The sequence below is a fragment of the Numenius arquata genome, chromosome 3 (assembly GCF_964106895.1).
Source record: "Numenius arquata chromosome 3, bNumArq3.hap1.1, whole genome shotgun sequence".
Lineage (NCBI taxonomy): Eukaryota > Metazoa > Chordata > Aves > Charadriiformes > Scolopacidae > Numenius > Numenius arquata.
The window spans coordinates 17,786,472-17,813,723 of record NC_133578.1 but is presented as its reverse complement, the minus strand read 5'-3'; the positions used below and the strand labels follow the sequence as shown (position 1 = coordinate 17,813,723).

General features: G+C 54.1%; 2 protein-coding genes across 3 annotated transcripts; one reads left to right on the top strand and one right to left on the bottom strand.

Moving 5' to 3' along the window:
* Positions 1 to 177: 177 nt before the first annotated feature.
* On the top strand, positions 178 to 5,163 carry AAMP (angio associated migratory cell protein). The gene is made up of 11 exons (XM_074144797.1): positions 178 to 307; positions 642 to 794; positions 1,211 to 1,330; positions 1,471 to 1,610; positions 1,730 to 1,874; positions 2,032 to 2,115; positions 2,392 to 2,507; positions 2,884 to 2,987; positions 3,494 to 3,584; positions 3,899 to 4,053; positions 4,318 to 5,163. The coding sequence occupies exons 1-11, from the start codon at positions 220 to 222 to the stop codon at positions 4,391 to 4,393; spliced, it is 1,272 nt and encodes a 423-aa protein (XP_074000898.1). The 5' UTR covers positions 178 to 219; the 3' UTR covers positions 4,394 to 5,163.
* Positions 4,995 to 25,835, bottom strand: ARPC2 (actin related protein 2/3 complex subunit 2). Of its 2 annotated transcripts, XM_074144798.1 has the most exons (10): positions 25,647 to 25,835; positions 15,517 to 15,551; positions 14,366 to 14,478; positions 12,290 to 12,335; positions 11,530 to 11,716; positions 11,007 to 11,100; positions 8,552 to 8,678; positions 7,015 to 7,115; positions 6,424 to 6,524; positions 4,995 to 5,451 (listed from the first exon to the last, which is right to left on the bottom strand). In XM_074144798.1, exons 1-10 carry the CDS (start codon positions 25,718 to 25,720, stop codon positions 5,427 to 5,429), a joined length of 903 nt encoding a protein of 300 aa, XP_074000899.1. In that variant the 5' UTR covers positions 25,721 to 25,835; the 3' UTR covers positions 4,995 to 5,426. The 2 variants fall into 2 exon arrangements, with proteins under 2 accessions (XP_074000899.1, XP_074000900.1); XM_074144799.1 differs by lacking the exon at positions 15,517 to 15,551 and having other exon boundaries at positions 25,647 to 25,834.
* Between the last annotated feature and the right edge of the window lie 1,417 nt (positions 25,836 to 27,252).

The window sequence follows — 27,252 nt, the reverse complement described above, 5'->3', positions numbered from 1 at the left end:
GCCGGCGGGGCGGGCCCGGCAGAGGGCGAGAAACTACGGCTCCCAGAACGCACCTGGCGGGGAAGGGGTCAGCCTACCATGCTGGCGGAAGGGGCGGGGTCCGGGTAAGGACGCTGGTCGGGGTTGGCTGAGGCGAGGAGGGCGGTGGGCGGGGATTGGCCGGGGCGGGGCGAGCAGCGGAAGCGGCGGCGGCGGGGTGGGGAGCGCGGGGAGGCCGGCATGGAGCCCGCCGAGGGCCCGGGGGCGCTGGGCTTCCATGGCGACGAAGAGATCATCGAGGTGGTGGAGCTGGGACCCCCCGGGCCGGGTGAGACGGGGCCTTCCCGCACCGCGCACCGGGCAGGGCCTGCGGGGGCTCCGGCCTTCCGCCGGGGCAGCGGGCCCGCTCCGGCCCTGCCCCAGCGGTAGGCCCGGCCGTGGGGCCCGGCCCGTTCAGTTCCTCCCTCCCCAGGGACCGCGGCCTCTCCCTGCTCCTTTGCGCGCTCCTCTGCTCCGGGTCTCCGGGCCGCAGCGGCGTCGGGATGGCGCGTCCCCCCACCGCTGCTGGCCCGTCCCCTGGGGACCCCCGAGGACCCACCGTGTCCACCGCCGCCTGCCCTGGAAGGGGCCGCGAGCCACGTTCTGACCTTTGCCCTCCGCAGATGACCTGGCTGATGAGATGGAGGACGTGGACTTCGACGAGGAGGGTGCAGAAGAGCCCGACGCCGAGGCTTGGGAGACAGAGGATGATGAAGGGGTGGAGGACGGTATGGAGGCGCAGGACGACAGCGAGGTCACCTTCTCCCTCCACTCGGGTGAGCAGCAGTGGGCACGGGCAGCGGCAGCTGGGGTGTCCCCCGGGACCTGCACCCACCAGAGTACCTGCAGAGTACAGCAGGTCCTTGCCAGGCTGATGTCTCCTGGCCATTCCTGGGACAGCTGTCACGCCTCAGGGCAGTGATGCTTTGGGCTTTGCTCATTTCTGGCTTGCAGTCTGGTAGAGAAGCTCCTTGAGCCACCTACCGTGGCGGCTCGCTCTGAGCTCAGCAGGCAGCCTGCACTGCTGTTCCTCATGGGAAGGATTGATTCCACTGGTTTGGGTTGGGTTGTCCGCTCGCTGACTTCTCACCCAGACCCAGTGCCGCGTGGGATTTGGATCCCCTGGGAATGTCATGTGGGATGTGAGCAGCATCCGAGCTGCTATGTAGCCTCTCTTTACTCTTCTGTGAAGCTTCTGTTTTCTGTGTGAGCCTCGACCCCAAGACCAACACGCTGGCGGTGACAGGCGGGGAGGACGACAAGGCCTTTGTGTGGCGTGTCAGCGACGGAGAGCTGCTGTTTGAATGCTCAGGTGAGGTGCCCCAGGCTGTGTCCCCTCCTAGCCACGTCTCTCCAGACACTCTCTTTCCCAGCCGCTGCTCTGCTGGAGCCAGGCTCCTGACTGTCCTCTGTAGCTTAGACTGAGCAGTCTCTGTCCACCACCATCTCTAGGACACAAGGACTCGGTCACCTGTGCCGGCTTCAGTCATGACTCCGTGTTTGTGGCCACGGGTGACATGTCTGGGCTTATCAAAGTGTGGCGGGTGGACACCAAGGAAGAAGTGTGGTCCTTTGAGGTGGGGGACTTGGAGGTGAGTGGTGGGACCCCGTCCTGGTGCTGTGGGGAGCTCGTAGGCTGGCAGCTGGGACTCAGCTGGGTGGCGGGGGGGATGCCACCCCTGTGACACTGGTTGTCTCTCTCTCTGCCCAGTGGATGGAGTGGCACCCTCAAGCCCATGTCCTTCTGGCGGGCACAGCTGATGGCAACTCCTGGATGTGGAAGATCCCCAGCGGAGACTGCAAAACCTTCCAGGGCCCTGCGTGCCCAGCCACGTGTGGCAGGATCCTGCCTGACGGTGAGGCACGGGGGCTGCCCGGGGTGGGGAATGTCACCAGCTCTGTGACAGATCCCGCTGCCACCATCTGCCCTCGTGCTTCTGCCGGTCTGTGCGGAGCAGGAGGCGGAGGGGCCAGGGGAGCTCTGGCTCTAGCCACTGGCTCTGTCTCACCCAGGGAAGCGAGCGGTGGTGGGGTATGAGGACGGGACCATGCGCATCTGGGACCTGAAGCAGGGAACTTCGCTGCATGTCCTGAAAGGTAGGGAAGATGTTCATTGTCTGGGGTGCGCCCTACCTGGGGAACAGCCTTTTCCAGTGGGGCTCTGACCTCTGCCTGGATGGAGAGGTGCCACCCTCCGAGGCCAGGGACTGCCGGAGGTAGCCTGGCGCTGGGATTCCCTGTCCCCACAGGTGGCCACTCCTTGCCACAAGGGTGCTGGCAGAGCTGAGAAAGGTGAAGGATGCAGGAGGGTGGGTTTCAAGGCCTCTGCAGGGAGGACATGTGGAGTTTATGCCTCTCCTGTTTGCCCCCCAGGCCAGGATGGCCACCAGGACCCCTTGACATGTGTGGCCAGCAACCAGGACGGCAGTTTGATCATGACGGGCTCTGTGGACTGTCATGCCAAGCTGGTCAACTCCGCCACGGGCAAGGTGGGTACGTGTGGGTGGGGGCAGAGCCAGGAGCCCTGGGAGACGGGGGACCGGCTTCCCAGCCCCCTGTCCTGGGCCAGGCCGGTGTCTCCGGGTGGTTCAGGGCTCTGCCGGCCCGGAGCAGTCTGTGGTGGCCACCGGTGGCCAGCAGGAGGCGCCCTTGGCCAACACAACTGCTTCCTTGCAGCTGCTGGTGGGCTGGTAGCTGGGTGGTCTTGTTGGTAGAAGGACGTTCCCCCCTTGTTTGCTCTGAAGAGCTGAGGGTTTGGGGTCGGGCCACGGTGTCCAGGGGGCATGGGCTCGGTCCCGGGTAAGGAAGGGGACCTCGGTGTGACTGGGTGTCCCCTTCCCCTCCCCTGTGCCTCCCTCCACCCAGGTGGTGTGCGTGTTCAAGATGGAGAGCATGGCCCCCAAGGCCCCCACTGGTGAGGGCGAGGAGGCCGAGTCCAACTCAGTGGAGTCGCTGGGCTTCTGCAACGTGTGAGTGTGGGGATGCGTTGCACGGGGTGACACGTGGTGTGACAGCCCCTCTCCAGTGCCAGGCCTTGCCGGGGGATGTTTGTTACTAACAGACCTGTTTCCATCCCTCATGCTCATTCTGCCCTCACCCTCGTCCTCCCCAGTTGGCTGTGGGTATCCTGGGTCACTTCTGTGTGACAGGGAGGACAAGGGACACCAGCTGCTCAGTCCTCCCCCCAGCCCATCGGGTCTCTAGCTAGCCTGATGGACCACTGTTTGGCTGGGATACCCTCCAGACGCGGCTGCTGGGGATCTTTCCTACCAAGACAGCATCTTCTCCCTTGTGAACCTTGGGCCCTTGCTGGTTCTCACTGTCCTGTTGGTTTCCTCAGCTGAGGTGTTTCATGGCTCCTATCATTGGGGTGTCCCTCATCTTCTCAATGTGCTTTGCCTTCAACCTTGATCCTTCACGCATTTCCATCACTGCTTCCCCCAGGCCCATGTAATGCCTGTTCCCTTCTCTGCAGGATGCCACTGGCTGCTGTGGGCTACCTGGATGGCACGCTGGCTATCTATGACCTCTCCACACAGAGCCTGAGGCATAAGTGCCAACATGAGGTACTGCCCTCCCCACTCTCCCTAGGCCTGGGGGTAGCATGTGTGTGTGTGTCTCTGGGCCCATCCAAGACCTTCCTTGGAGCCCAGGGGCTTTCCTGGGGCCAGTTCCCAATTTGTGCTTCTCCCTCAGCCCCTTGGGCTTCCCCAAAGGCAGCCACAGGCCCTGCGTAGAGGACATGCCCCGTAGCTTGGCCCTGGGGGCTAGCTCTCCCTATCTGTGGGGATGGCAGACAACACTGAGGGGAGGACGTGGGGGGAGCTGGGACTGTGCTGGGGGTCCCCAGTGCTCACCTCATGGCTTCCCTGTGCCCCAGTCGGGGATCGTGCAGTTGCTGTGGGAGGAGAGCTCGGCCGTGGTGTACACCTGCAGCCTAGACGGGGCCGTGCGGCTCTGGGATGCCCGCTCGGGGAAGATGATCAACGAGTACCGAGGGCACTCAGCTGAAATCCTTGACTTCGCCGTCAACAAGTGAGAGGGGAACCCCCAGACCCACTCCTTTCCCCTCCTGAAGGCTGCCGGGTGGAGGGACCAGGGGTGGCAGGGGCTCCAGACCTCAGGAATCTGAGTCACAAGCTGTCTCTCCTTCAGGTGGCACCGGGAGCTTGGGTGATGAGGGGGGACAAGAGACTTGCAAATGTGCCAAGACTTGAGGGTCTCAAAGGGGAAGTAGAGCAAATCAGAGCTGGGCCGGGGTGTGGGCACAGGATCTCTGAGCTTTGTCTCCCCCTCCAGGGACGCCTCCATTGTGGTGACGACCTCCGGTGACCACCAAGCCAAAGTGTTCTGCGTCCAGCGCCCCGATCGCTAGGAGCTGTGCTGAGGGATGGTGTCCTGGCTCTGCCAGGTGGCTTGTGTACAGAGGGATGAGGGAGATGGGTTTCACCACCCTTCTCCAGTGCGTGCTTTGTAATTTTCCAGCCTGCCCTGCTTTTCCCCCCCCATCTGGGGAGCAAGGCTGGGGTTTTGTATGAAAATGTCTTATAATTATATAAATTATTTCACTTAACTGGATGCCATCCACTCTGCTTGTTGTGGGGAAGAGGACCTGGGGAGCTGTGCTCTTTCCCTCCCCAGGGATCTCCCCAGTATCCAGCCACGGCCTGAGGGGCAATGGTGGATGGTTTTATTCTGGTCTGGGTAGAGGCAGAGACCTCCAGCCCTAGTTCTCCCTGTTAGGGGGAAGGAGGGTGTGAGGGTAGGAAAATCCTGCTCTGTGCAGCCCAGGAGTTCCATAACGCAATAGGATTCTCACTCCTAGACCTGGGCACAGCACCCCCACCTCAGCCCCCAAGACACAGATCAGCAGAAGTAATTTGCTCTGAGATACAGTAATTACCCCTCTTGTGCCTGTGACTCCAAACACCCCTTCCAGGGCAAGGCCACATGCATTGACAAGCCAAAGCCCCACAGTCCTTTAAGATAGAAAGATCTCCTTTATTAATGAACCCCAACAGTATTTCTTCAGATACAGGAGTTTTGAACTCAAATACTCAGAATAAAACAAGTTAATATTGCATTATTCTCATAAGAAATACTGCAACTTATTTCCGGTAACATATGGCAAAGCGAAACAGCTTGAAAAGAAAAAAAAAAATTAAAAAAAAAAAAAAAGAAAAGAAATTAAGTCAATCAAACTGTAATTAAGGTTTTGTTTCTTGGAACGATCGAGTCCTCGCAAGCACAGCTCGTTTCTGCAGATTACTCCCCAAACTGTCGTACAAACAGACCCCGATTGCTTGAATTCCTTATGAGCCCACAGAGGTGCAACATTAAAAGCTACGATTATCGGGTAGCAAGTGCCCCAACCTTCATCCTGCACGGCAGCCTCAGAGACCCTGGCGTTAACGGGTTGTGAATGTCTTCCCCCTGAAAGGATGCAGAGAGAGGTCAGTGTGGCTCCCGGCACAGTTCAGGGGTGCCCCAGGGTGGCTACGGGGATTTTTTGGGGACACAGGCTTGCACTGAACTCTCAAAGCCAGGCAGGCACCGCTGGCTCACAGCCTGGAGGTATCTGTGGCTGCAGAACCAGGTCACGGGGCTCTGGCGAAGGGTTGGCTTTCAAAGAGGGGACAACCCTGCTGCCCTGGAGCAGAACCCAAAGGGGACATGCTGGGACACACAGAAAGAGGACACCAAGGGGCTCTGGGATCAGCAGAGGGTAAAGGACACAAGGGAAATGTGTCCACCCAACTGCTCTCTTCCACCCACATCCTTCTGGGTGGCTTTATTCACAAGAGGTAGCCAGCCAGCCAGCACAGTGGCCCGGGAGTGCTCCTGGCCCCAGCTATCTGCTGGCCAAGGGCTCCGAGAAGCTGTAGATCCACTGGGTAGCACAAACCCACTCCAGTGCCTGCAAACCCCCAGGAAGAACCTGGCCACTCTCCCCTGTGAGCTGGAGCTGCCCCCAGAGCCCGCCAGCCAGCTTTAATATGATGGGGGAAAAGTCCCACTCATGCCACCATGGTCTCAGAGGGGACAGTGGTGACACCAAGACTTGCAAAGCTGTGTTTGGACCTTCTTTCGCAAAGAATCTGCCAGCACAGGGTGTGCCACAGACCCATCTCCTGCAAAGGACGTGCGAGGCAGTAGATGAGTGAGGGAGGGAGCACAGGGACACCCCGGAGGCCAACACACCCTCATCCAGTCTTTCACCTCAAGGCACCCAGGCAAGTGCCACGCTATGAAACACCACCTTCCTCTCTGATGGGGTCCCACCACATCAGACCCAGTCCTCACAGCGTCCCAGTTCTCCCTGGACCAGAGTATGCCAAGCTTAGAAGGAGCGAGCTCACAGCTGGCAGGGAAGCACGCACAGCCAGGCCCCACTTTGCTACTCACGTGATTGTTTTCATTTCTTTTTTCTCTGCATCTGGACGGGCACGATTCAGCACCTTGAGGAAATCTGATGTTTTCGCCCTCATACGTGTGTGAATATAGGCCTGTGTTTCAGTGGGACAAAACAGGGACATGTCAGGATCCTGTCTTCACAGCTGAGATTTCAGGACACGGGGTGGGAGCTATCTTTCTGCTCCTTGTTGGGCAAGCACCTAGCTCTGCAGAGCCACAGTGCTATGAGGGGAGTTCAGGAGGCAACAGTGAAAATCACCACCCGAGCCCTGGTCAAAGCCAGGTCTTGTCAAATAATTACCCTTATTTCTGTTCCCAGAAAGAAAATCAGATCCAAAAGGGAAAAAAAAACCCCAAACCTTACTTCACTGCTAGGATGGGAAGCAAACGGGCACTGCCTGTGCCAAAGAACAAGGAGAAGGTGATGATGCATCATTTGCCAGCCCCGTGTGATTGGGGAGGGCACTGCGGGACCCTAGTGAGTTCTCAGGGGGGCACCCCTGCCCCGTGCTCCTCCCCTGCAGCACCCATGTTAAAGGGGCTGAAGCTGCCCAGTATCTCCCTGACCCGTCCCCTCGGTACCTTCGAGCACTTGATGTGATAGTGCAGGTAGTCCCGGAACGTGTGGATCAGGTTTATGGTGTTGTCTCTGGCAGCAGCATTGGTGTGACGGGGGAACAGCACTGAAAGGAGAGTGACACGAACCGTTAGTGCCTTCCGAGGTTACCAAAGGGCTTCAGGTTCCTCCAGGGCTGGAGGGCTTCAGGGTATGCTCCTCCAAACACCTACTTTGCTCTCTACAAAGAGCCCTTTACTGTGACACCTATCAAGATTAAGCAGCACTTGTGACCTTAAACACAGAGCTTAGCAACACTTTTCCACATCCACCCACAGCAGCCTGGCACAGCTGTGCACTCCACGGAATGCAGGTAAGGCCAAGAGCCCAGAGATGACAGAACTGCAGGAAACTGCATGATGTTACTTCAGTGCTTGGGAGAAGTGAAACAGAGGAGAGAGTTGGGAGGTGGACAATGGCCAGGCTGCTCAACTGATTTCAAGATCCAGTCTGCCCTTGGATCTTGAAATCAGTTGTGGATCCCTGCCAACAGCCTGCTGGCCCTGTGACAGAGCCAGGCCCGGTTACTGCAGGGGTCTGGTCACTGGTTCTTTCCACAGGCCAGTGCTGTGCTAAGCCTCCTAGATCCATGAAAGACCTTTTTGTCTGGGTAATGATCTCACCTGGGACTGTCGGATCAGATAACCGGGAAACTGCATCTCGACAAGAATGAAGTCTTGCTCGCAGTCCCAGACCTGCCATTAGACAGCCCTCCCACAGCTGAGGAGCTGCCCTAACCGCAGGGCACCATTCCCGGCACGGAAGGAGGGCAGGGCTAACTTCACCTTCCCCTGCAATGTCTGTGCTCCACCTCTGAGCTCTGAACTGCAGGAATGCCAGCCAGAGAGAGACCCTAATGGCAGATCCAACCATGACCCCCAATTTCTCAGGAAGAGACCTTTCCCCTTGAAGAGGGCAGGGTTTGGACCCCTCAGCTCGGCCATCAGCACTGCTGCCCAGGAGGAAATGGTGACTGTTGGCCAGCACCTCCGCAGGCAGGGGAAAGTGGCTCATCAGAGATGGAAGTGTTTGGCCCAGAACAAAGAGGTAGAGACGGAGAAGCAGAACGTGCTGCCCTGCTCCTGCCCTTTGATTGCCTCTACTGTAGTTAAACACTACACAGGTGCCTGCAGCTGGGCAAGCTACAAATACACTCACATGAAATCTCCCATGACAAACCTCCAGTTTCCACAGTATGGCAGCAAAGCCACCCTTTCCTTGCTCCCAAATGCTGAACTTATTTTATAAGCAGATAGTTAATGGCTCACTGTCTACTTCCACAACTTCTTGTGCAGAGCTGAGGTGACCTGATACAGCAAAGGGACATGCCAAACATGAAGAAGTGAAACAGGCAGACAATGGAGAATGTGACTCCAGAGTCCCTTCGTCCCCCAGTGACCCACTTGAATACTTAGGGAAGATGAATTCCTTTTGGTTTCTCATGCAGCAGCAGGAACCTCTCTCCTCCCTGAATGTCCCCAGGCCACAGAGCTGCCTGCTTACCAAAGGTGATGTAGCCAATGTTGTCGCCGACGGCTGCGTCTGTGTCTTTCAGCTCCAAGGGTGGCTCCCTGTGGCTGAAGAGCACCTGTGGGGCTGTGTGACTGGCCCGGCGACCCTCCTTGAACTCCTGAACAAGACAAAGTGAAGGTGAGACCCACTGCGACACTTCAGGAAAGCAAACAGGGTGTCCCCACATCTACAGGGCAGCTGTGCAGGAGGTTTCCCACCTTTCCCTGCACGGGTCAAATCCATCAGGCCAAACTGCTGGAAAACAATCCTTTTTCCCAGCAAAACCAGACCAATATGCACAGTTGTCCCAAGTTTACATGTGTTCCTAGCACAACCCATCAACTGGGGTGGCTTTCAGTGTCACACCTCCTGCCATGGCTGTTTTGTGGAAACGACACCTCTGAGCAAGCACATGAGACAGCAGAGCTCCTGTCAGAAAGTCAACACCATCAACGCTTCCAGTGAAATCAGGCAGCGCCCATCACTCCAGCAGAAGGGAAGTTCTCAGAAAGGGTTCACGGTTTCCATTGCACCCAGCATAAAGGCTCTGCTATTTGAGAAACCATCTCCCACCAGGAGGTCTTTGTTGAGGCATTCAGAAGCTTGAAGAGGCTTTTCAAACAAAAACGCAGGGTTTGAAGCTTGTGTGTGAAGCCTGCTCTTCCTAACACTTCTCTACACATCTTCAAACAACACCTCCAGGCAGGTAGATCCCTTCCACCAGGCAACCTCTCTGACAGCAGCATGACCCCCACCTCACATGAAATGAACTGGCCCCACATTTCAGGAGTTACAGGACTGTCTCTACAGGGGACTGGCAAAGTCCAGACACCATTCTACTGCCTCAGGGAAGGGCAGCCTCCCCTCTGTCTCACTGACCCCCAGCCCAACCTACACATCATCAGCCACCCTTGGCCTCTCCTCCCTTCTGAGCACAGCTCACACCAGGAAGGGCAGGAGCATCCGTTCCCCTTTTAGAGAACCGAGCAGTTCACTGGGGTTTCCTTAATGAAATGCTTAGCTTGCACTTCCACTTGCTTGTGCCAGAGGGTGAAATGATTCAAATGGCTTCACCGGTAGTTAATGGTCAGATTTTCTCCATGAGAGCCCAGATGAGCAGCCACCATGCCCGACTGGGCTGTGTTACGCAAGAGCAATAGCTGGAGGGAAGGAGCCATCGTGACTCAGAGTGGAAATTCTTGTGGCTGGGCAGAAGCAGGGTTTGCTGTTGTAAAAACCAAGAACTTGGAACATGGAGACTCTGGGACAGCTGCTGCCTTGAAGCCCTGCCACCTCGCCGGGAGCCTCACAAACCCTGTTTTGTTCATCTCACACCTCTCTTACTGTTTTAAAAGCTGAATTCCAGGCTGTGGGACATGCTGGTGGGGATGCCCTGCCTGTAGCTAAAGAACACAGAGAGCAGAGCTGCGAGGTAAGACTCCCATCACAACAGTCCCTGTTCTAGTGACCCCAAACACAGGTAAACTGGTATCCAGCAAACTGGGCCAGTAACTTGCTGTCAGCAGCACGGCCTGGCACCCCCAAACAGATGGGCTAAAGCTCTTCTAGCCTTGGAACACCCTGTAGGGCCCTGCTCCATGGCTGTACCTGTACAGGAGGCTCCCCAAGGTGCTTCAGCAGCCACAAGGTGAGCAAGGTGGGCCAGCGACACAGAAGAACACACACCCCAGCACGCACTGAGCCTTCCCCAGCTGTAAGCAAATGTCTCAATCCCCACAGGCTGCACACGGTCGCTAACAGACACGTGAACTGTTTGCTACAGGTCTCTGAATGCTTCCCGGCTACGCGGCAGTTGCAAAGGGTAGCTGAGTCCAGAAATACTTGGCATTATGATGATTGATTCAAGCCCACACATTAAGCAAATTCATAGCTTTGAAAAGCTCAAACTCGAGAGCCCATCGCAGCATGGGAGAGCAGCCACACTAAGCTGCTGAGTCTCTCTGCAGCATTTGAGCAATGGCAGGAACAAACTTTGAGGTGAAGACAACTCTCAGCACCATCCCAGGCACAGCACAGCATCGCCTCACCCTGTCTTCTCCCTCTACAGCCCCCCCACCAAGCTCAGCTCCTCAGCTGGCTGGTGATCCCTAGACCACAGCTAGCTGCATGACAGGGCCTCAGGGTGGGTATTGAAGTATTCACCATGGTGTTTCTCATCTGTAACACATAATATGTTTGATTGTCCGTACGAGCAAGACCATCGATAATAAAGATGCCAATGCAAGAGCTTGGAGTAGAAAATATACCACCTATGCTTATTAACACGTTTCAGCCTGGAGCCCCCCTGCAAAGCATTTATGTGCATTGAACTGCCTGTGAGCTCACTTCAGCCTAACATCTGCTTGTTTGGCAATGCTGCTTCAAGCAAGCAAGAAGGTGTATGAATCGAAGACCAGCCCTTTTCCCCGTAATTCAGTTTCCATACCTGCATAAACACCTTTCCGATCACCACATCATCGTCATCCTTAAATACCGTGCTGAACACAACTGTGACGCGGTCCTTTTTCGCCTCAACATACCTGCAGGTGGGTGAGAGAGGAGAACGCAGCTGTGAACAGGAGCTAAGAAGTACAACTGGATGAGGAAGCAATCGCGTGACAAGGTCAAGTAGACTCAACAACCATTCACAGGCCTGGCTGCTGAAAATTTCCCCTCCCTTGAGACAGTATTTACAGGGAGAAAAACATTTCTGTTGGGAGCGGCCAGTTCCTCTCCTGCGTGCAGCCACAAGTGCTGCTACTAACAGAGGCTCTTGTGTAACATCCCCGCAGCCCGAGGGATGAGCGTTGCCCTCAATGGATACTTCTGACAGCCTTGGACAGGCCCTTATTATCCTGCCAAAGCACGGAGCAGCAGGATTTCCTGACTTTCCACCACAACTCCTGTGAGCAGGAGCAGAGTGTACAGACCGCTGTCTGACTCCTGTGCCACTTGGTTTGACCACTTACATTGTCTCATCGTCCCTGTAGTGGATGACAGCTCTTTTTTCTCCTTCTTTGCCCTCTTCCTGGAACTTGAAATACTTCTCAAAGACCGAAGCAAAGCAGTTGCGCTTCAACATGCCAGCTTGGTGCACGATAGCGTCCTTGTCTGCAGGAAGGTTCTCCAGGTCGTAGAGCAAAGAGACATTGTAACCTGGGGAGAGACAGCCACTAACCTTAATCATCTACACAGGGCTTTAATGAAGCCAGAAACATTTTCCAGAAAGAGACACCTACAGTCCCACCTTTGCCTTAAGCCCTCCCAGAAGTCCCAGGGGTGAGTCCTTCCCACTCCAAGCACTGCCAGAAGCCATGCCTGAACTCAGCACGTGGCCATGGCAACACTCCTGGACCTCCTTCCTGAGCTCCCAGACACACGTGCTGGCTGAGCTGCTCCCAAGTTTTTGCAGTGAGTAGGAAGAGATGCTGTCACAGGTAACCATGGTTTTCCTGTGTCTCACAAAGCGTCTTTGAGAAGAACAAAGACCCCAACCGTAAGGAACAGAGGCTTCCTGGAGGAGGGCTGCATCAAGAATTACAGCTTATGCTGCAAGCTCCTTCAGCCCTGACGTACCTGAGACACCTTTTAAATTGCTGTTCATTGTACAGAGAGCCCCAGATATAAAGCTCTTGAAGTGCAGCCTTCATTTGAGCATTTCGGAGGTGACTTAAGTCATTTTGGAATTGCATTCACACACACACAGAGTAAATGTTATCACAGGGTTACCTGATTCAGGATTTACCAAGTAGTTTCCATAGACTTTCTTCAATACCTAGGAAAGAAATTAAACATTAAAAGCACAAGCTATCAGAGCTGCTCCCTCCTGCACAGCCCAGGACATGTTTGGTGCTCATTTAGAAACATCAAATTACAGCATCTGCATCCACTAGTCTAAGTGAACTTGGACAAATATTAAGCCATCGGCTTCTAGTATTATTGGCTGCTCCTGCTCTAGGCAGAGGTCCCTGAACTCCACTGTCAGGGGTCGCACTGCAGGGCAGGACTCAAAACTGGAACTTTTGAAAGTTCTTGCTAGTCTTGAACTTGTGCAGGGAAGAAAACCCCTTCCATACACCTCAGACCTTCAAAGGAGAACTGTCAGCAGAGACTGATACAACATATCTGAGGACTACAACCCTTCTTCCTATTCAAAGCCAGATGCAAAGCGTGCCCTGACCCACTCCTTGCTGGAAGGCAAGTGCAGAGCAGGGGTCAGGCAAAGCGTGGCCACACGATCGCCTGCCCTGTCTCAGCCTATTGCCCGGGACAGATGGGGATGGAGAGGAGACTGCCAGGCAGCTTGGATGCCTCCCAGAAGCATAGCCGCCTACAGCACAGCAAAAAACCTTTCTTCAATCATGATCGCTGCTGAATTTTACATCAATGGCAATTTTCAACTGAGCCACAGCTCTGTGTCAATGAGGGGGCCGGGAACAGGAGGTATTTCACAGAGAAGAACACAACAACATTGTGGCAGAACTGGCCCTCCTGGGATGACACCCACTACCACGCAGAGAGGATGTACAGGCTCTCCGCATGCCAAAACCTCCTCCCAGCAGACAGCCTGCCTGCAGCAGCCGAGGGAGATGCTCTGTCCTAGCAGGAGCCCCATTTTGCCCTCATCACAGTGGGGTTTCACCAAAGACAGAGCAGGAACAAGCTCCATCGTCTCCAGGGAAGCACAGAAAGCAACAGGTTGCTAACTGGCAATTTAAAATGTAATTTCTATTTAGTCAGCACTCCCAAGGCAGTCCTGCAGAGATCCCATTTTCCTTTAAAAGCTTGGGAAACTTGCCTTCCACCACCAAGGTAGCTGCTGGTGCACAGTGGTGTCAGCCACTCACCCACCACAGCGGTTCTCTTGGGATCACACCCTGTACCGATCCTCACTAAACATGCTGTGAGGGATCCACTATTTGGGCTGCTTGACTCTCTTGTTTGCCAGCAGCAGTACCTTCAGTAGCTGCTCCCAGAAAGCTCTGCACAGAGGAACCAGGAAAGCAGGACACTCAGTCATATTTATTCTGACTTTAGTAGGTCTTGCAGCAACTGGTAGGAATTCACTTTGGGTCCAGATCATCTGTTTCTTGCCAGATCCACAATAAACTCATGGAGCACTTTCCTTGTTTTCCTCCACAGACAGACACTCAGAGGCAAAAGCCTGCTGAAGAGCCTTGGGTGAACCCCATTTGCTACCACGCGGAGATTTGAAAACTGACTCAGGAACTGAGTCACACTTCCTGCCTCGCCACCCAACCACAGCTCAGAGAGGCTCCTTCTTTCTACCATAAATGGCCCTCTGCAGCCCCGGCCTATTCAACAGGAACTGAACCTGCTACTTCACACAGCAGCAGCGAAAAGGGAATCAGTCTGCAGATCAAGGTCTGCAGATGCAGCAGGAGCCCATCACTCACTCTCAAGTATGGTTAGAGTCAGAAGAGCAGTGCCACGGGACTCTGGATTTGTCTTGGCACCTTCTTTTACTCGCAGGCTCAGCACATCAGACAGGGAAAATATTTCTGTGTGGTCAGGCCTCGCACTCATTTCAAAATTAGTGGTGCCTTTCAGGCTGTAGGGTCATATAAGATGACTTCTTATTAATGAGAGAGTGTGAACACACTTTGCCCTTCTCTTCCAGCAAAGTGTGACTCCTGGTTGGCACAGGGCGGCTCCTTTGACCAGCGTGAGATGGGAGTACAGATGCTTCTCTAGGGGTTAGATGTTAGATCCATCAACATCACAAGGATGTTGCCCATGCTGAGGCAGTATTTGTAGGCTAAAGGCCCAGAGATTCTCACTCACCTCATCAGCACCGTGTTCCTGGAGTTCCTTGTAGAATTTCAGAGAAATACTGACCATCACTTTTGTCTTGTCTCCATTGGGGTTTGAAATATGGTAAAGGACTCCATCAAAGTCTATGAAGCAAGTGAGAGAAACATGAGGGAACCAGTTCCTATTTCTGAGGAAGGTTTTCCCTATGTGTTCTAGGAACTGTATAAAGCGACACTGTTCCTCCTGCTCCAGTCCTCACACAGACACTGAGAGGAATCCAAAATTAAGGAAAGCGGTAATGTCATGTAAGGAGACATGTTATCATTGAAAGGGCTGAAACAGTTTTGACACCTGTCCATCACAGAAAGCTTTAGTCTAGTGTCATTTAGCATCCCTGGCAAATCCGCTTGTGCTCAACGCACGAGGATACAAACACGCAGAGATGGGAGCCTTCTGGATGGCCAGCACAGCAAGTGACTGACATGCCCACCAGGCCAGAGCTGCAGCCTGGAGGAGAAAACATCTCTGCCAGCAAAGGCAGCTCAGCTGCTGCCTGCTGAGACAGTTTCCACTTTACTGCAGAACGGGCAGGGAGGGCAGGAGGCAGGGAAAGGCAACCCTCCAGCTACCTAGCAAGCTCCACTTCCCTTGGAGCTCTGCAGCTTACGCAGATTCTTGATAACAGAATGAAAAAAAAAAAAATATCAGTTGCTGAATGAACACTTGAACTTCCTTGGCATTTCTCGTCCTGGAGAGCAAACTTCAGGTAATGAATTCATCTTGCCTGTCACCCAGAGCCAACTTTCTAACAACCCAAACCAGATGGTGCTAAAGACCTAGTAACTAGTAGCATCAAGGGTAGGACTGGAGAACAGGTGAGGTAAAAGAGCTATGTAGCATGCACACACCAAACAAAGCATTGCCACCACTGAACTCACTGCTGTGGGGAAAGGCCCAGGGAAGGCAGGCAGACAGAGAAAATAGTGGGACAGCCAACAAAGCCCCAGCTCTGGGGACGCTGCAGGGTGCCCACACCATGTGCCCACACCATCTGCCCCAGCATGGCTCTCCCCCCCCGCCCAGCAGTGCTGGGTGAATTTGGGTACACCAGGTGTAACCGTGGGCAGACTATTTGAGCCAGCCCTTTTTTTCAGAGAAGTCATGACAGCTGTGGAGCTTACCTGCAAATGTTACTTCTACTGCCTCTGGTTTATTTCTAAAAGGCAAAGAAAACAAAGGAGGTAAATAAGAACTCAAACAGCAGTCTCCAAGCTGTTAAGGAAAGAGGATTAATTTCTAATGCCTAATTTCTCACAAGCAGCTCTACCTAAAACCCCTTCTAACTCCAGCTGCTCAACTAGCAGATAACATCTGACAAGAAAACTCGGACTTCTCCCTATTCCTGTAAGCATCAGTTTTACCCCAGATGATATAAAATAGGCCTCAAAGCTGGCAGAGTTTGTTACTATTTGTAGTTTATTATTTTGATATTTTGAGAGCACAGATTTCCAGTTAGAAATGTCTAAGAAAGCTGCTCATCACTGACTTTGTTTTAACGAGCACATTCTCCCTACAGAACAGCCACGATACAGGTTTGGGGACAGAGGCTGTTTCATAAGTTCCTGCGATACCAGTTCATAGAAGGGACTCAGAGCCTGAGCCTCCTTCACCATCGGCAGCAGCTCTGCAAACGTGTTGATATCACTCACTCACAGAGAAGACCCCTTCTCCAAGTTCAGGGCTAGAAGCAAACCACAGAAGAAAACTTTCCAGATGTGTATTTCATCCTGATCCCCAACATCCCTTCTGAAACACCCCAACGCTCTGTCAACTACCTCTGCAGGAAAAGCTGTAGATCTGGGTTTGCCCCAACACTGTCCAGTGTGGTCCTTGGGACTACTGATCTGCAACAAGATCATCTCATGAGCCAAAGGCACATCACCTCTTATGCTATGAGTATGGAGATTTAATAACAGCTTAACAAACCCTATTTGCCAGTTTGTCCACCATCTGTAGAAAAGTAGCATCCTGTGAAAGATCTAACTGCTTCTGAAAAGTCATTTTGTTGGGACTGGCACTACATTAACTGCTTTGGCAGCTCTGAGGGGACTGGTATTAATAGGTCATTCTCCAGCAGAAAGCGATGCAAAGGTGCCTCCACCACCGAGAGCAGGGGTGGAAAATGAGAACAGGATAAAAATGCCAGTCTGCTACTGCTGTTTCACAGCGTACCTTCGCTAATTTCTCAGAAGCGGCCAGAATTAAACAGAGAACAGGCTAATGATGCTGCCAACAGAAATCTAGCCTCTAAAGCAGTTCACTCATGCCCATCTGAACCAACATACTGAAATAACTCCCCAAACCAAAGCCAGTGTGTTGAGACAGCCTTGTGGTCTCAACTATGCTGCCGCTGCCCAGAGACCAGTTTCAACCTTTTTGCTAAAACTTCCAAGCACACATCTGCTGCTGGATACTGGCTACACCTTGGTACGTACACCGAGAAAGTCAAGAGAAGCAATGACTCAGTTTCTACTTTCCTTTACTATATTCTGGAAAGGTTTTGATGATTTTTTCCCCAGCACAAAGCACTGTTCTTCCATCAGTTTTTCTCCAGACAGCCTCATTCCTAGAAGCCAGGAATGACCATGATGTGCTAAAACTAAGGACAGGCAATGCAAGGAGACCAAGGCACTGAACAGCACTGATCCCAGACCACGCACCCAGTCAACAACATTTTACTCAGGTGGAAACAGATGAATTAACCCTCAGCTGGAGATGATAAGTGGAAACGGTGAGGTGTTGCAGCTTCTTGAAAGTTATCAGCTGTGAAAAGCAACAGCCCTTTTTGTCAGGAGGCTGGAGAGCCTCCGTCTTTACAGCTGCATCACTGAAGATAAAAGCCACACACTTGAAAGAAGCGGTGCGGGTGCACCCAAGGCAGGTCCTCTAGTTTAAAAGCCGTGCCAGCTACCTGCAACCTCTCTCCCTCTCATCTTACCCTCCCAGCCAGGCCTGAGATGGAGGCTCACAGGGCACCCCTGGCTGCAGATTCAGTTCGGGCTCTTGGAAAGGAGGGCGATTCCCCAAGCTGCATCCAAGCCACTTCTGCTCACTGAGGACTGCTCGGAGCACAGATGAAAGAAAATCCCACCAATCCCACTCGGTCAGTCGATGCAGACACGTTCTTCTTTTAGACCACCACACTCAGACTTGGGAATCAGCCTGGATGGCAGTATAAATTTTTATAAAAAAAGAAACCTATGTAGGAAGCTTTAAAGATAGCGCAGTCAGGCACATGAGAGCTAGGAATATTAAAGAGGATGCATCCTTAAACCGCTGTTACGTCTTCTCAGAGTTACACCGTTCAAACCCCATATTCCCCATGCACATGGGGATAATGCCTCCTGGAGCCCTGGCTCCCAGCAGAGCCTCCAGGCACAGCACCATCTTCCCCCCACCCCCAAGCAAGGCAGGGAAGCAACTGACAGCCAGCAACGGAGTGGTTTTGTCCAGGAAAGACAACGATCCCCTGCTTGCTCACCCAGTACCCCAGGGGATGGCAGGAGGATCACTCGTCATATTATTTAGGAAGCCGTGTGAGACCACGTACCCGAAGTCAGTTAATGGCTCTGCAGGAGAGCCTTTGTTCTGCACACAAAAGCTTACGGCTGACACGGCCCCATTTCTGAACGTTTCATCGCACAGACATGATTCCTTAGAGAAGTTATTTTAACACCGATTTCCTGGCTGGCTCGGTTCTTGTATGCGGGGATGGTGAGGAGGGGAGATATTTAAGGAAAAAACAGGTAACTGGGCTGAACTTTGGGTGCTGAATATTCAACCACTTCCCAGAGCACAGCCTCAGTGAAGCGAGAGCTCACGTGAGCTGCATACAGAGCTCCTCACAGCCACCCTGGCCCCATCATCTACTTCAGGGTGTTTTTTCTGCCTCGCCTGGCACACACCTAAGTAACCCAGGCCTGGCCTGGCCCAGGGGAGAACAAGGAAGGATATCAGAAGTGTGGCTGGGGAAGAAGCGAGCTTTCTTAGCCCTTCACAGTTCAGCAGCCTTACAACCCCAAAGTTTGAAGTGCTTCTATTTATTTCCAGAGAAACTATCCTGGCTACTTAAAACCTTTCTACAAGAGAAAAATTACCCCTTTTGCTACCCGAGTTATTGTTCCCCCATCAAGAAGTCCCCAGGCAGAAGGGAGAGGAGCCCTCACCTCCAGCCTCCTGTGGCTTCCGGATGCTGCAGGTCACACACACGCAATCACTTCCCCTCGACCTCCCACCAACCCCACCCTCCGCCAACAGAAATAACAGCGGGGACAGGCCGAACACCCTGCGGAGCCCCAGCGATGTCCTCGCTGTGTTTAGTTCTCCCACCCCGCCCTGCTCTTGTGTGGGCGAAGGCTTCACGCAGGGGATGCACAGCAGGGGATCCACTGCTGTGGAGTGGGTACCAGTTACCATCTGGTTACTGGTGTGATCCTGAAGAGCTCTTCTTGGTCTTGCGCGCCTCAGTGTCCCCTGCCTCCGAGATGAGACCCATCCACATCCACGGTGAGAAGCAGCAGTTCAGCAGCTTGGTGCAGAGTGACTGTAAATCCCAGCCATTCTTTTTGCATTCTGCTTCGAAGCAGGGCTCTGGGCAGCTGGGAGCTCGTTTGGGGTTCACTTCCACCCCTGATTCAGGACCCGGAGAAGCAGATTAAGCCTGGCTACACTCAGAGGATTTCAGACAGTACAGCCCTTACCACCAACTCTATCTGAACCATAGCCTCCCCCAGCAACTTTGCCTGTTTGCTACCCTCTGCCCTGAATGGACAATAAAACCAGCTCATACTGGAAATAACTGAGATGGCCCCTCTTTGCACTAAACACCAAATGCAGACCAGATCTTTCTGCAAAACCCTGCCTGAACTGATGCTAAAATGGCAGCTGTTCCAAGTAGCGGCAGCAGTCCATTTTCTGATAACACTTATCAGGTTTGAAGTCAAATCCACACCAAATCCTATCTGCCCTCTGCTTGTAACAATAAAAGGCCCTGACAGGTTTTATGTCTTCTTGCCCGCATTCCTCCTATTCATCTCCAAATGGCTCCTACGCTCCGTCTATCTAATACAGAGACAGCTCCAAATCAGATTTTTTACCCCAGCAGAACATCCAAGAAGAACCATAGCATCTGTGGAGAGACGCCAGCGAGCACTTAAGAGCAACAGCAAATCTTTTTTTCTGACAGCATTTCCTCAATTTTGACTCGGACAACTTCCAAACTTCCCCGCTTCATTCTCAGACCATGGAGGCTCTTAGCCATATGTTACAACAAATGTAAGAACAGAAGAACGAAGACTGTAATTATACAGAGCCCTCATCTCTGTATTAAACAGACCTAAATGCAAACTTGGCCGACAACTGTAGTGAAGCATCTCCCACATCACAATTAAGGCCGTACCCAATAAAGGAGGATGGCAATTATTTTAAAAGCTGCAGGCATGCAGATATTCTAATCTCTCACCCCAGAAGAGAAGGAAAAAGAAAAAAAGAAAGGGGGTATTTCAAAGCTTAAAGCTCTGAGCAGAGCTTTCAGATCACCGGAGTCGACACACAGTTTGGAGAGAGTGAGCCAGATTCAGTGACAGACTGCAGGCTCTTGGTACAGAAAGGTCACCCCAATAAAAAAAATTATGAGCAATGTCTAAAATTATCTGAACAGTTCCTCCACTCCCAGGCCCTGCTCAGCTAACAAAAGCTACTCTGCGTAAGCTGCGGGAGTGTATGAGATCAAAGAGCTCCCGTAGCTCTAGCAGCACACCCACCATGAACTCAAGTAGAAGCGCTTTGTCAGGGTGATGCTCAGTGGTGTACAGCAGCCCCAACGCGTGCTGGCTCTCCCTCCTTGGTTAGGTGACGCCTCTGTGCCCAAGCTTCTCCCTCACCATGGGCCCAGCAGCCTGGAGGAGGCCGGCTGGTAGCAAGGCGTTGGGATTCCAGGAGGACAAAGCATGGGCTGGTCCCACAGCACACAGGTCCTCTTCCAGCCAGGTCTTCGCCCCACACATCTTCATTCCAGCTACGGGCAGGTAGCCCGTGGTTCTCTGCCGGAGTGATCCAGCACTGCGGCGGGTCTCTGGGGAAAAGCCTCATTTTGCACACACCGTTTACTGCGTTTCTTTAGTACAGTGATTGATACCCACTTTTGTCTGGTGTCAAGCACCAGTGGCTGCAGCGAGAACTGTTCTCAGAGGATCATAGGGAGCAGGCCCCTCTCAGGAACCTGAGATGAAAACTGAGGCTGGAGAAACAACAAAACAACCTGCAAAAGCCTAACACTTTGCAGATCCAGGCTGCGCTTCCCTCTGCTACTGCTTGAAAGCAGAGCACTGCCTAGCTCCAAACAGAGGTGGTTCATGATCCACCATTAATGCAAAGTCACCCTCCCTGGTGGCTGAAGGCAGATGTGCTGTGGCAGCCCAGGAGCTCTGCTCAAACACCTACAGTGCCACCTGTGCCACGCTGAACCCAAGGGTACTGCTTTCTGCAATCAGCATCACCTCAGTGCTCCCCAGAGTCAGGCAGACTGAGTTTCAGCAGGTGAGGTTGTGCCAGGGGAGATATGCAGCTCCAGGCTGAACTTGCAAGGACACCGAGCCAGCACCTGCCACTGCTGCTGAAGAAGGGAGATCTGATCCCTGCTCCTCAGCTGCACCATGGTGAGCACCCTTCGCACAATGAATGGGATGAGGAAACTCATCTGGACTAAAAATACCCAGTTTTGCCTGTTTAATTTTAACCTAGGTCACTTCCCCAATCCTGTTTCCCCTGAAGCCACAAAAATGCCCGTGTCAGCAAGGAGGGGGTGGCAGAGGAGCAATCTCTGTTTTCAGTGGGGCCGCTGAGCTCCCCCGAAGCGCTGGAGCCACGATCATCGCAGTCAATCCCATAGGGAGTTTCTCAGCAGTGCCCAGCAGGACCCAAAGCTCCTCAACCTTCCCAGCGTGCCAGACAGCCTCCAGACCCTCCTCGGTCTCCCCACGATGAACTCGCATCACATGTCACATCATGAACACAAAGTTCACCTTACCCGGTTTCACCCAGCACTCACCCTCCCTGTCTGAAGGGCTCAGCTCTACAGCCGGCAAGCACCAAAGTCACCGCAAGTGGGAAATACCGTAAAGTACCGGGCGCAGCTTCAGCCCAGCTCTCCGACCAGCTCGCAGGAACCGCTCTACATCAGGGAAGTTCAAGCTTCAGCTGCTTTCCTATGTAGCCAACAGTCATGAAGCCCTGCAGATTTGTACCTAACTAAAGGTTGTAAAGAAACCAGCCATTTAATTTGAGATTCTCTTCCCTCCACCCCCAACCAAGGGAAAAGGCACACTGTTCCCCAGCTATGCAAATTTGTTTTCTTTTGCACAGCGGGTAAATACTAAGCAACAATTTGAGATAGATGATTAATTTACTGGCGATTTAGGGCAAGCTACATATGGCTGGAAAACCAAACCCTGTGAACAAAGCCCTGTGCCACTTCTACTAGGATCAGTTGAATGAGAGCAGGACAAAACTGGACAGCAAAGCTGTTTTGGGAGGTAGTTCCTCCCCCCTGTGTGTTAAACAGAACGGGTATTCACCAGACACAGAAGACAAGTCATCAAAATGTTTCACACATAAATTGTTTGTTGGGTTTTTTTTTTTTCTGTCTGTATGGTTAGCAAAGGGAAGCAACGATGAGAAACAAAATCTTCCAACTGGTAGAGCTCATCCCCTCACATCACATTTCTATCAAAAATGGGAAAATGCGAGTGTGACTCCAGCTTCTAGGCAATTTCTCAAGCTAAAATGAGTTAGTCAAAAGCTTATGGAACTGTTTATTCTCTTGACACCTACAAAAGCTCAGGAGCTGCCTCATTTCAACATACTTGTCTCCAGGTACTGACCAGGCATTCTCCCACTGAAGCAGTTTGATGCCTGGAAGTTTCAATAGCAAATTTCTAACTCAAGTGATTTCAGTGGATTCTGTTAGCTTTAGGCCTTTATTTTAAAAATGTGGTTGGTTTAAGGAAATGTATCTAAAACAATAAATTACAATGTTAATAAAAAAAAATAATCAGATGCATTGAAGTCCATTACCTGTCAGCACCTTTATCTAAATACTACCATTCAATGGTGGCTGTCAAAAGAGGTGAAATTTCTATGGGTTTTGCCCACAAAAACAAACTACACTTGGAATTACGCTATTTACAGGTGGATGCTGCCAAGACCCAAGGACCTTGTCAAGGGAGGACTCTTAAACAGGGGTCAGGCCCTGCCTCACGTGCTGATCTCTGCCTGCAGCCTGCCAAGGCATCTTCTACACTGGGAACTCCAGAGACAGCTGACTGACCTCCACACAGAGCAGATTTTGACATATAATATACGACACTAATGTTATGAGCAGTTATGAGCTCCGACTTCTAAATGTGTGCTAGTTCTATACGATACAGTGACACACGACTTGTCTCTCACCTGATGGTCCAGGAAAGCCCTGCAAGGAGCCTGCTGAATCCCGGCCACAGTGTGGCCATGGGAAGCAGAGGGGAGCAACACAGTCCACATCAGAGAACAAGTCTCTGGCAAAGGATTTGGAAATAAGTCCGCCCTGCCCAACTCCCAGGCTTGCGCTGAAGCCACCAGGCACACCTGGCTCCGAGACAACCGCTATGGACAAATCCATGCATTGCATCTGCCTCACTCCTGGTTTAGAGCAAATAACTCAAAACCAACTCCGTCCAAGTGTCCAGACTCACTCCTCCCAGTCACCAAATCCCTCAAAGCCTGACCTTGTCCTGACTGTCCTGTGTCTGTCCCCAAGACATGCCTTGGGGAAACCATCACCAAAATAGTGAAATCCAGCAAATCACCTCCTGCCTCCAGGCTCAGCGCCACCAGAATGACCCCAGACCTGTGGCCAGAGTGAAAAGAAATTTCACATGAATAAATATTGCCTAACACCCATTCCCTAAAAGACCTGAAACCAAGAGGAAAGAAAAGACATCTCCCTGCACATCTCAGACCTTTGTCTCCGCCCTGCGCTTGCCTGGACAGGAGGGCCCCAGCACGAGCACAGACTAAATGCAGAAGTAAGTAACTTCCTCTCCTCCAGCAACACACTCAAGGCACAAAGCTTATCTAGAAACTACATCTAAAGAAAAGAACATGCTGTAGACGAGTAAGAGGCAGAAGCAGAGCACCATCAGCCACACTATGAATCAATCCAGGAACAATTGGTATGCCAGGCAAGCGTGCCGATGCACAAGCAAGGAGGCTCTGCTGTACAGCAAAATGGAAACTTCAGGGGCCTGCAGGCTGGTGCAGAGTGAGAAACCCCAGCTCCGGTCACACACAGTCAGGGTTTCAAGGTGTGGTTAAACCTGCAGACTGCCACCTCCACATTTGCGCCAACACAGGGACGCACATGCATTCTTCTCTCTCCAGCAGGAAGAGTGCCTGGGTACGGACTTGTGATGAACGAGCATTTCTGACACACAATATTAACCTCCATACATGTAATATTTTCTAATGGATGCAGCTGCAATACCATAGCAGTCACCCGGGAGCTCTCTCTTCCCAGTGTGGTGCCTGTGCTCTGGGGAAACTTGTTGCGTTAAACGATGAGGCTCAGGAAGAATAAAAAAGCCTGTGAGCAGCTTGGCTATCTTGCAAGGCTGTGCAGCCTGTGAGGTTATTTTATGAAAAAAAAAAAACAAACCAAACCCAAACAACAAACAAAAAACTTGAGCAAGAAGTCAACTGAGAGGGGAAAGCAGAGGAAATGGTGTCTGTCAAAGTTCTGCACACAAAAGGCTGACAGCTTCAAAAGCCACTGGAGGAAAAGGTGACACAGAAAAAGTCACCTGCCTGGGGAGTCCCTTCCCAGCTGCAGCCTAGGCCCTGTTCTTTAAAGCGCCAGGGCAGGCTCCACCCCAGAGATAACACCACTGAGCTTTGCCTCTCAAGGCTTTGTCTCTGTACAAAGGTACCCAATGCAGACAGCAGGGCAAGCCCACAGGTAGCTCAGCTGCAGATAAGGATGTTTATACGAAGGGACTCTCTTCTGAGCTAAGCTGTGCTCAGATAAGCACCTTTACAGCTCCGGTACAACACTCACATTAAAATAACCACTGGCTCCCCAGGGACTGAGCTGTCCCAGCCAGAGATGCAAGTGCAAACCAGCCCCCAACCCACCCCCCGAGGCCAAGACACCCACCAGCCCGGCCCCACCACGGGCCATGGCAGACCCGTGGACCTGCATCCCTCCTGCTCAGGAAAGCAAAGGGGGGCAGGCTGGAATCTGCTACCCACCCCCAAAGCAAAAGGCTGAGGCCACGGCTCCCCCCACAGGCTTCCTGTTCCTCGGCTCCCCCCACACATTCTGTACCAGCGCTGGCACCACGCTGGGCCCGTTCTGTTGAAGGGTGCTTTACTCAAAACAAACATCGCCGCAAATCCACCTTTCCCCTTTTCCCAATTCCCTCCTTGCCCATGCTCGACTCCCCCAGCCTGCCTCAACACTACAATCCCCAACACCTTCCACAGCTCCCTCCTCCTCCCCTGGCTCACCACGCTGCCCTAGCACTAACCTCCTCCCTCCCCCTCAGTTCTACCTGTCCGACTTTGCCTCCTCATCCCCAAAAGCCCTTCCCTCCGCCCAAGTTCCGACCAATTACCCCGCCCCTATCCCAGTTACCCCCTCCCAGCTCACCCTCCTCCAGCACCGACCCCAGCCCCCCTCACCCCGCAGGTCCCCATCCTGCCCCAGCTCTTCCCCCATCATTCCCCAGGCCCCCATCACTCCCCAGGCCCCCATCCTACCTCAGTGCCACCCCCTCCATCACTCCCCAGGCCCCCATCCTACCTCAGTGCCATCCCCCATCACTCCCCAGGCCCCCATCCTACCTCAGTGCCATCCCCCATCACTCCCCAGGCCCCCATCCTACCTCAGTGTCATCCCCCATCACTCCCCAGGCCCCCATCCTACCTCAGTGTCACCCTCTATCACTCCCCAAGCCCTCATCCTACCTCAGTGCCACCCCCCTATCACTCCCCAGGACCCCATCACTCCCCAGGCCCCATTCTGCCTTGTCACCACCCCCCGCCCTCCCAGCCCACTCCCATCATTCCCGGGGCCCCCATCCTACATCGGTCCCCCCCGCCCTTCCCTCAGTCCGCGGACGCGGCCCCGCCGCCCCTGCCAGGCCCGGCCCGGCCCAGCCCCACCGCCCCCGCCCCGGTCAGGCCCGGCCCGGCACCCCCTTCCCCCGGTCCCTACCCGGCGGCTGCGCCCTCGAACTTGAGCGTGAGGGTCTCCTCGATGATGCGGTTGTTGACCTCGAGCAGGATCATGTCGGTGCCGGGGAGGGGAGGGGCTCTCAGGGCGCCGAGGCCGGAGGGAGCCGAGCCCGCTGCGCGCACCGGGGACCCGCCCGAGCCTGCGCCGCCGCTTCCGCTCTCGCGCCCGCGCGTCACTTCCGGCCCCCCCCCGGGGGTAGCGGCGGCCGTGGCGGAGCCGGCGTGCGGCGCAGGCGCGCCCGGCCCGCCCTCCACGCTGACGTCACGGGGTGCCCTGCCCACTGGCTGGCGGTGGGGGGAGAGTGGGGTACAGCGGGGGTACCCCAGATGGGGAGGGGGGGACACGGGCAGAGCGGTGCCCCCGGGGCTGCGGGGTATGGGGTTCCACCCAGGTTGGGGGGGGCAGGGATATGGGGTGCGTCTGGTATATAGGGGGTCCCCAAAAGTGTGTGGGGTCCCCAAAAGTGCGGGGTTCCCCCAGGGATAATGGGGTGCACCTGGGGTAAAGGGGTCTCCAATAGTCTGTGGGGTCCCCCAGGGATATGTGGTGTGACTGGGGTAAGGGAAGTTCCCCAAAAGTGTGGGGTGCCCCCCGGGGTATGGGGTACCCCAGGCAGATATGGGTGTGCCCCAGAGTACAGGGGTCAGCACAAGAGTGGGGTGCTCCAGGGATTCCGGGGGGTGCCCACAGGGTGTTCCACGGGCTGGGTGATCCTGGGGTCATGGGACCCCAAAAGCACGGGGGGCTCCCAGGGAACAGGGTGACCCAGGGTGATGGAAAAATGCCCCAAAGGGATGGGGGAGCCCTAAAAGCGTTGGGAGTGCCCAGGGAATGGGGACGTCCTGGAGCTGGTGGCGGGGGGGTGCCCAAAACTTTGGGAGTGCCCCAGGAGAGCATGGGGATGTCCTCAGGGAACAGGAGTGTCCTCCAGTCTGTGGTGACACCTCCAGGGGTATGATGGTGCCCTACGACTGTACCAGTGTCCCCAGGGAAGAGAGACACCCCAAAAGTGTGGGATGCCCCTAAAACTGACAGGCACCCCAAAGATGTGGGGATGGGGGTGTCCCAAGGGTTTGGGGCTGCCCCAGAGGGACGGGGGTGCCCGGGGATGCAGGTTTCCCCCAAAGGCAATAGGGGTGCTCAGGGGAGCAGGGGTGCCCCAGGGCTACAGGGGTGGTGGGGATCAAATCTGCAGGGAGGCTTGGTTTGGCTCAGCACGGCACAGACAGGGTGGGAGCGACATGGGGCTCCACTGTAGTGGAGTCCCCCACAGCACCCCCTCCACTGCAGGCCAGCCCTGCAGTGTCCCTGTGCCCCCCAAAACCCCAGCGCCAACCCCGCTCTATCAATGTCAACTGAGGCACAGAGCCCTGCCCTGCTTTTGCCCACTGGGCTGCCTGCCAAACCCCCCTACGGTCCCTGGGGGGGGGGCTGTGCTCTCCCAGGGGGGCCGCAGCACCTGAGGGGGCCTCCAAGTGGACTCACATCGCAGCCAGCGGACAAAGTGGGGGCCCCCGACTGGAGACCCCTGGGGTGCATTGCTGCAGAGGGAAGGGCGATACCCCCTGGCTATGCCCTGGTGTCA

Coding starts and splice junctions, on each gene's coding strand:
- AAMP (XM_074144797.1), top strand. CDS start 220: ATGGAGCCCGCCGAGGGCCCGGGGGCGCTGGGCTTCCATGGCGACGAA. Junction 795..1,210: donor CACCTTCTCCCTCCACTCGG/GTGAGCAGCAGT, acceptor TCTTCTGTGAAG/CTTCTGTTTTCTGTGTGAGC. Junction 2,988..3,493: donor TCGCTGGGCTTCTGCAACGT/GTGAGTGTGGGG, acceptor CCTTCTCTGCAG/GATGCCACTGGCTGCTGTGG.
- ARPC2 (XM_074144798.1), bottom strand. CDS start 25,720: ATGATCCTGCTCGAGGTCAACAACCGCATCATCGAGGAGACCCTCACG. Junction 11,717..12,289: donor CTTGGTAAATCCTGAATCAG/GTAACCCTGTGA, acceptor GTCTCTCCCCAG/GTTACAATGTCTCTTTGCTC. Junction 6,525..7,014: donor ATCACATCAAGTGCTCGAAG/GTACCGAGGGGA, acceptor ACTGAAACACAG/GCCTATATTCACACACGTAT.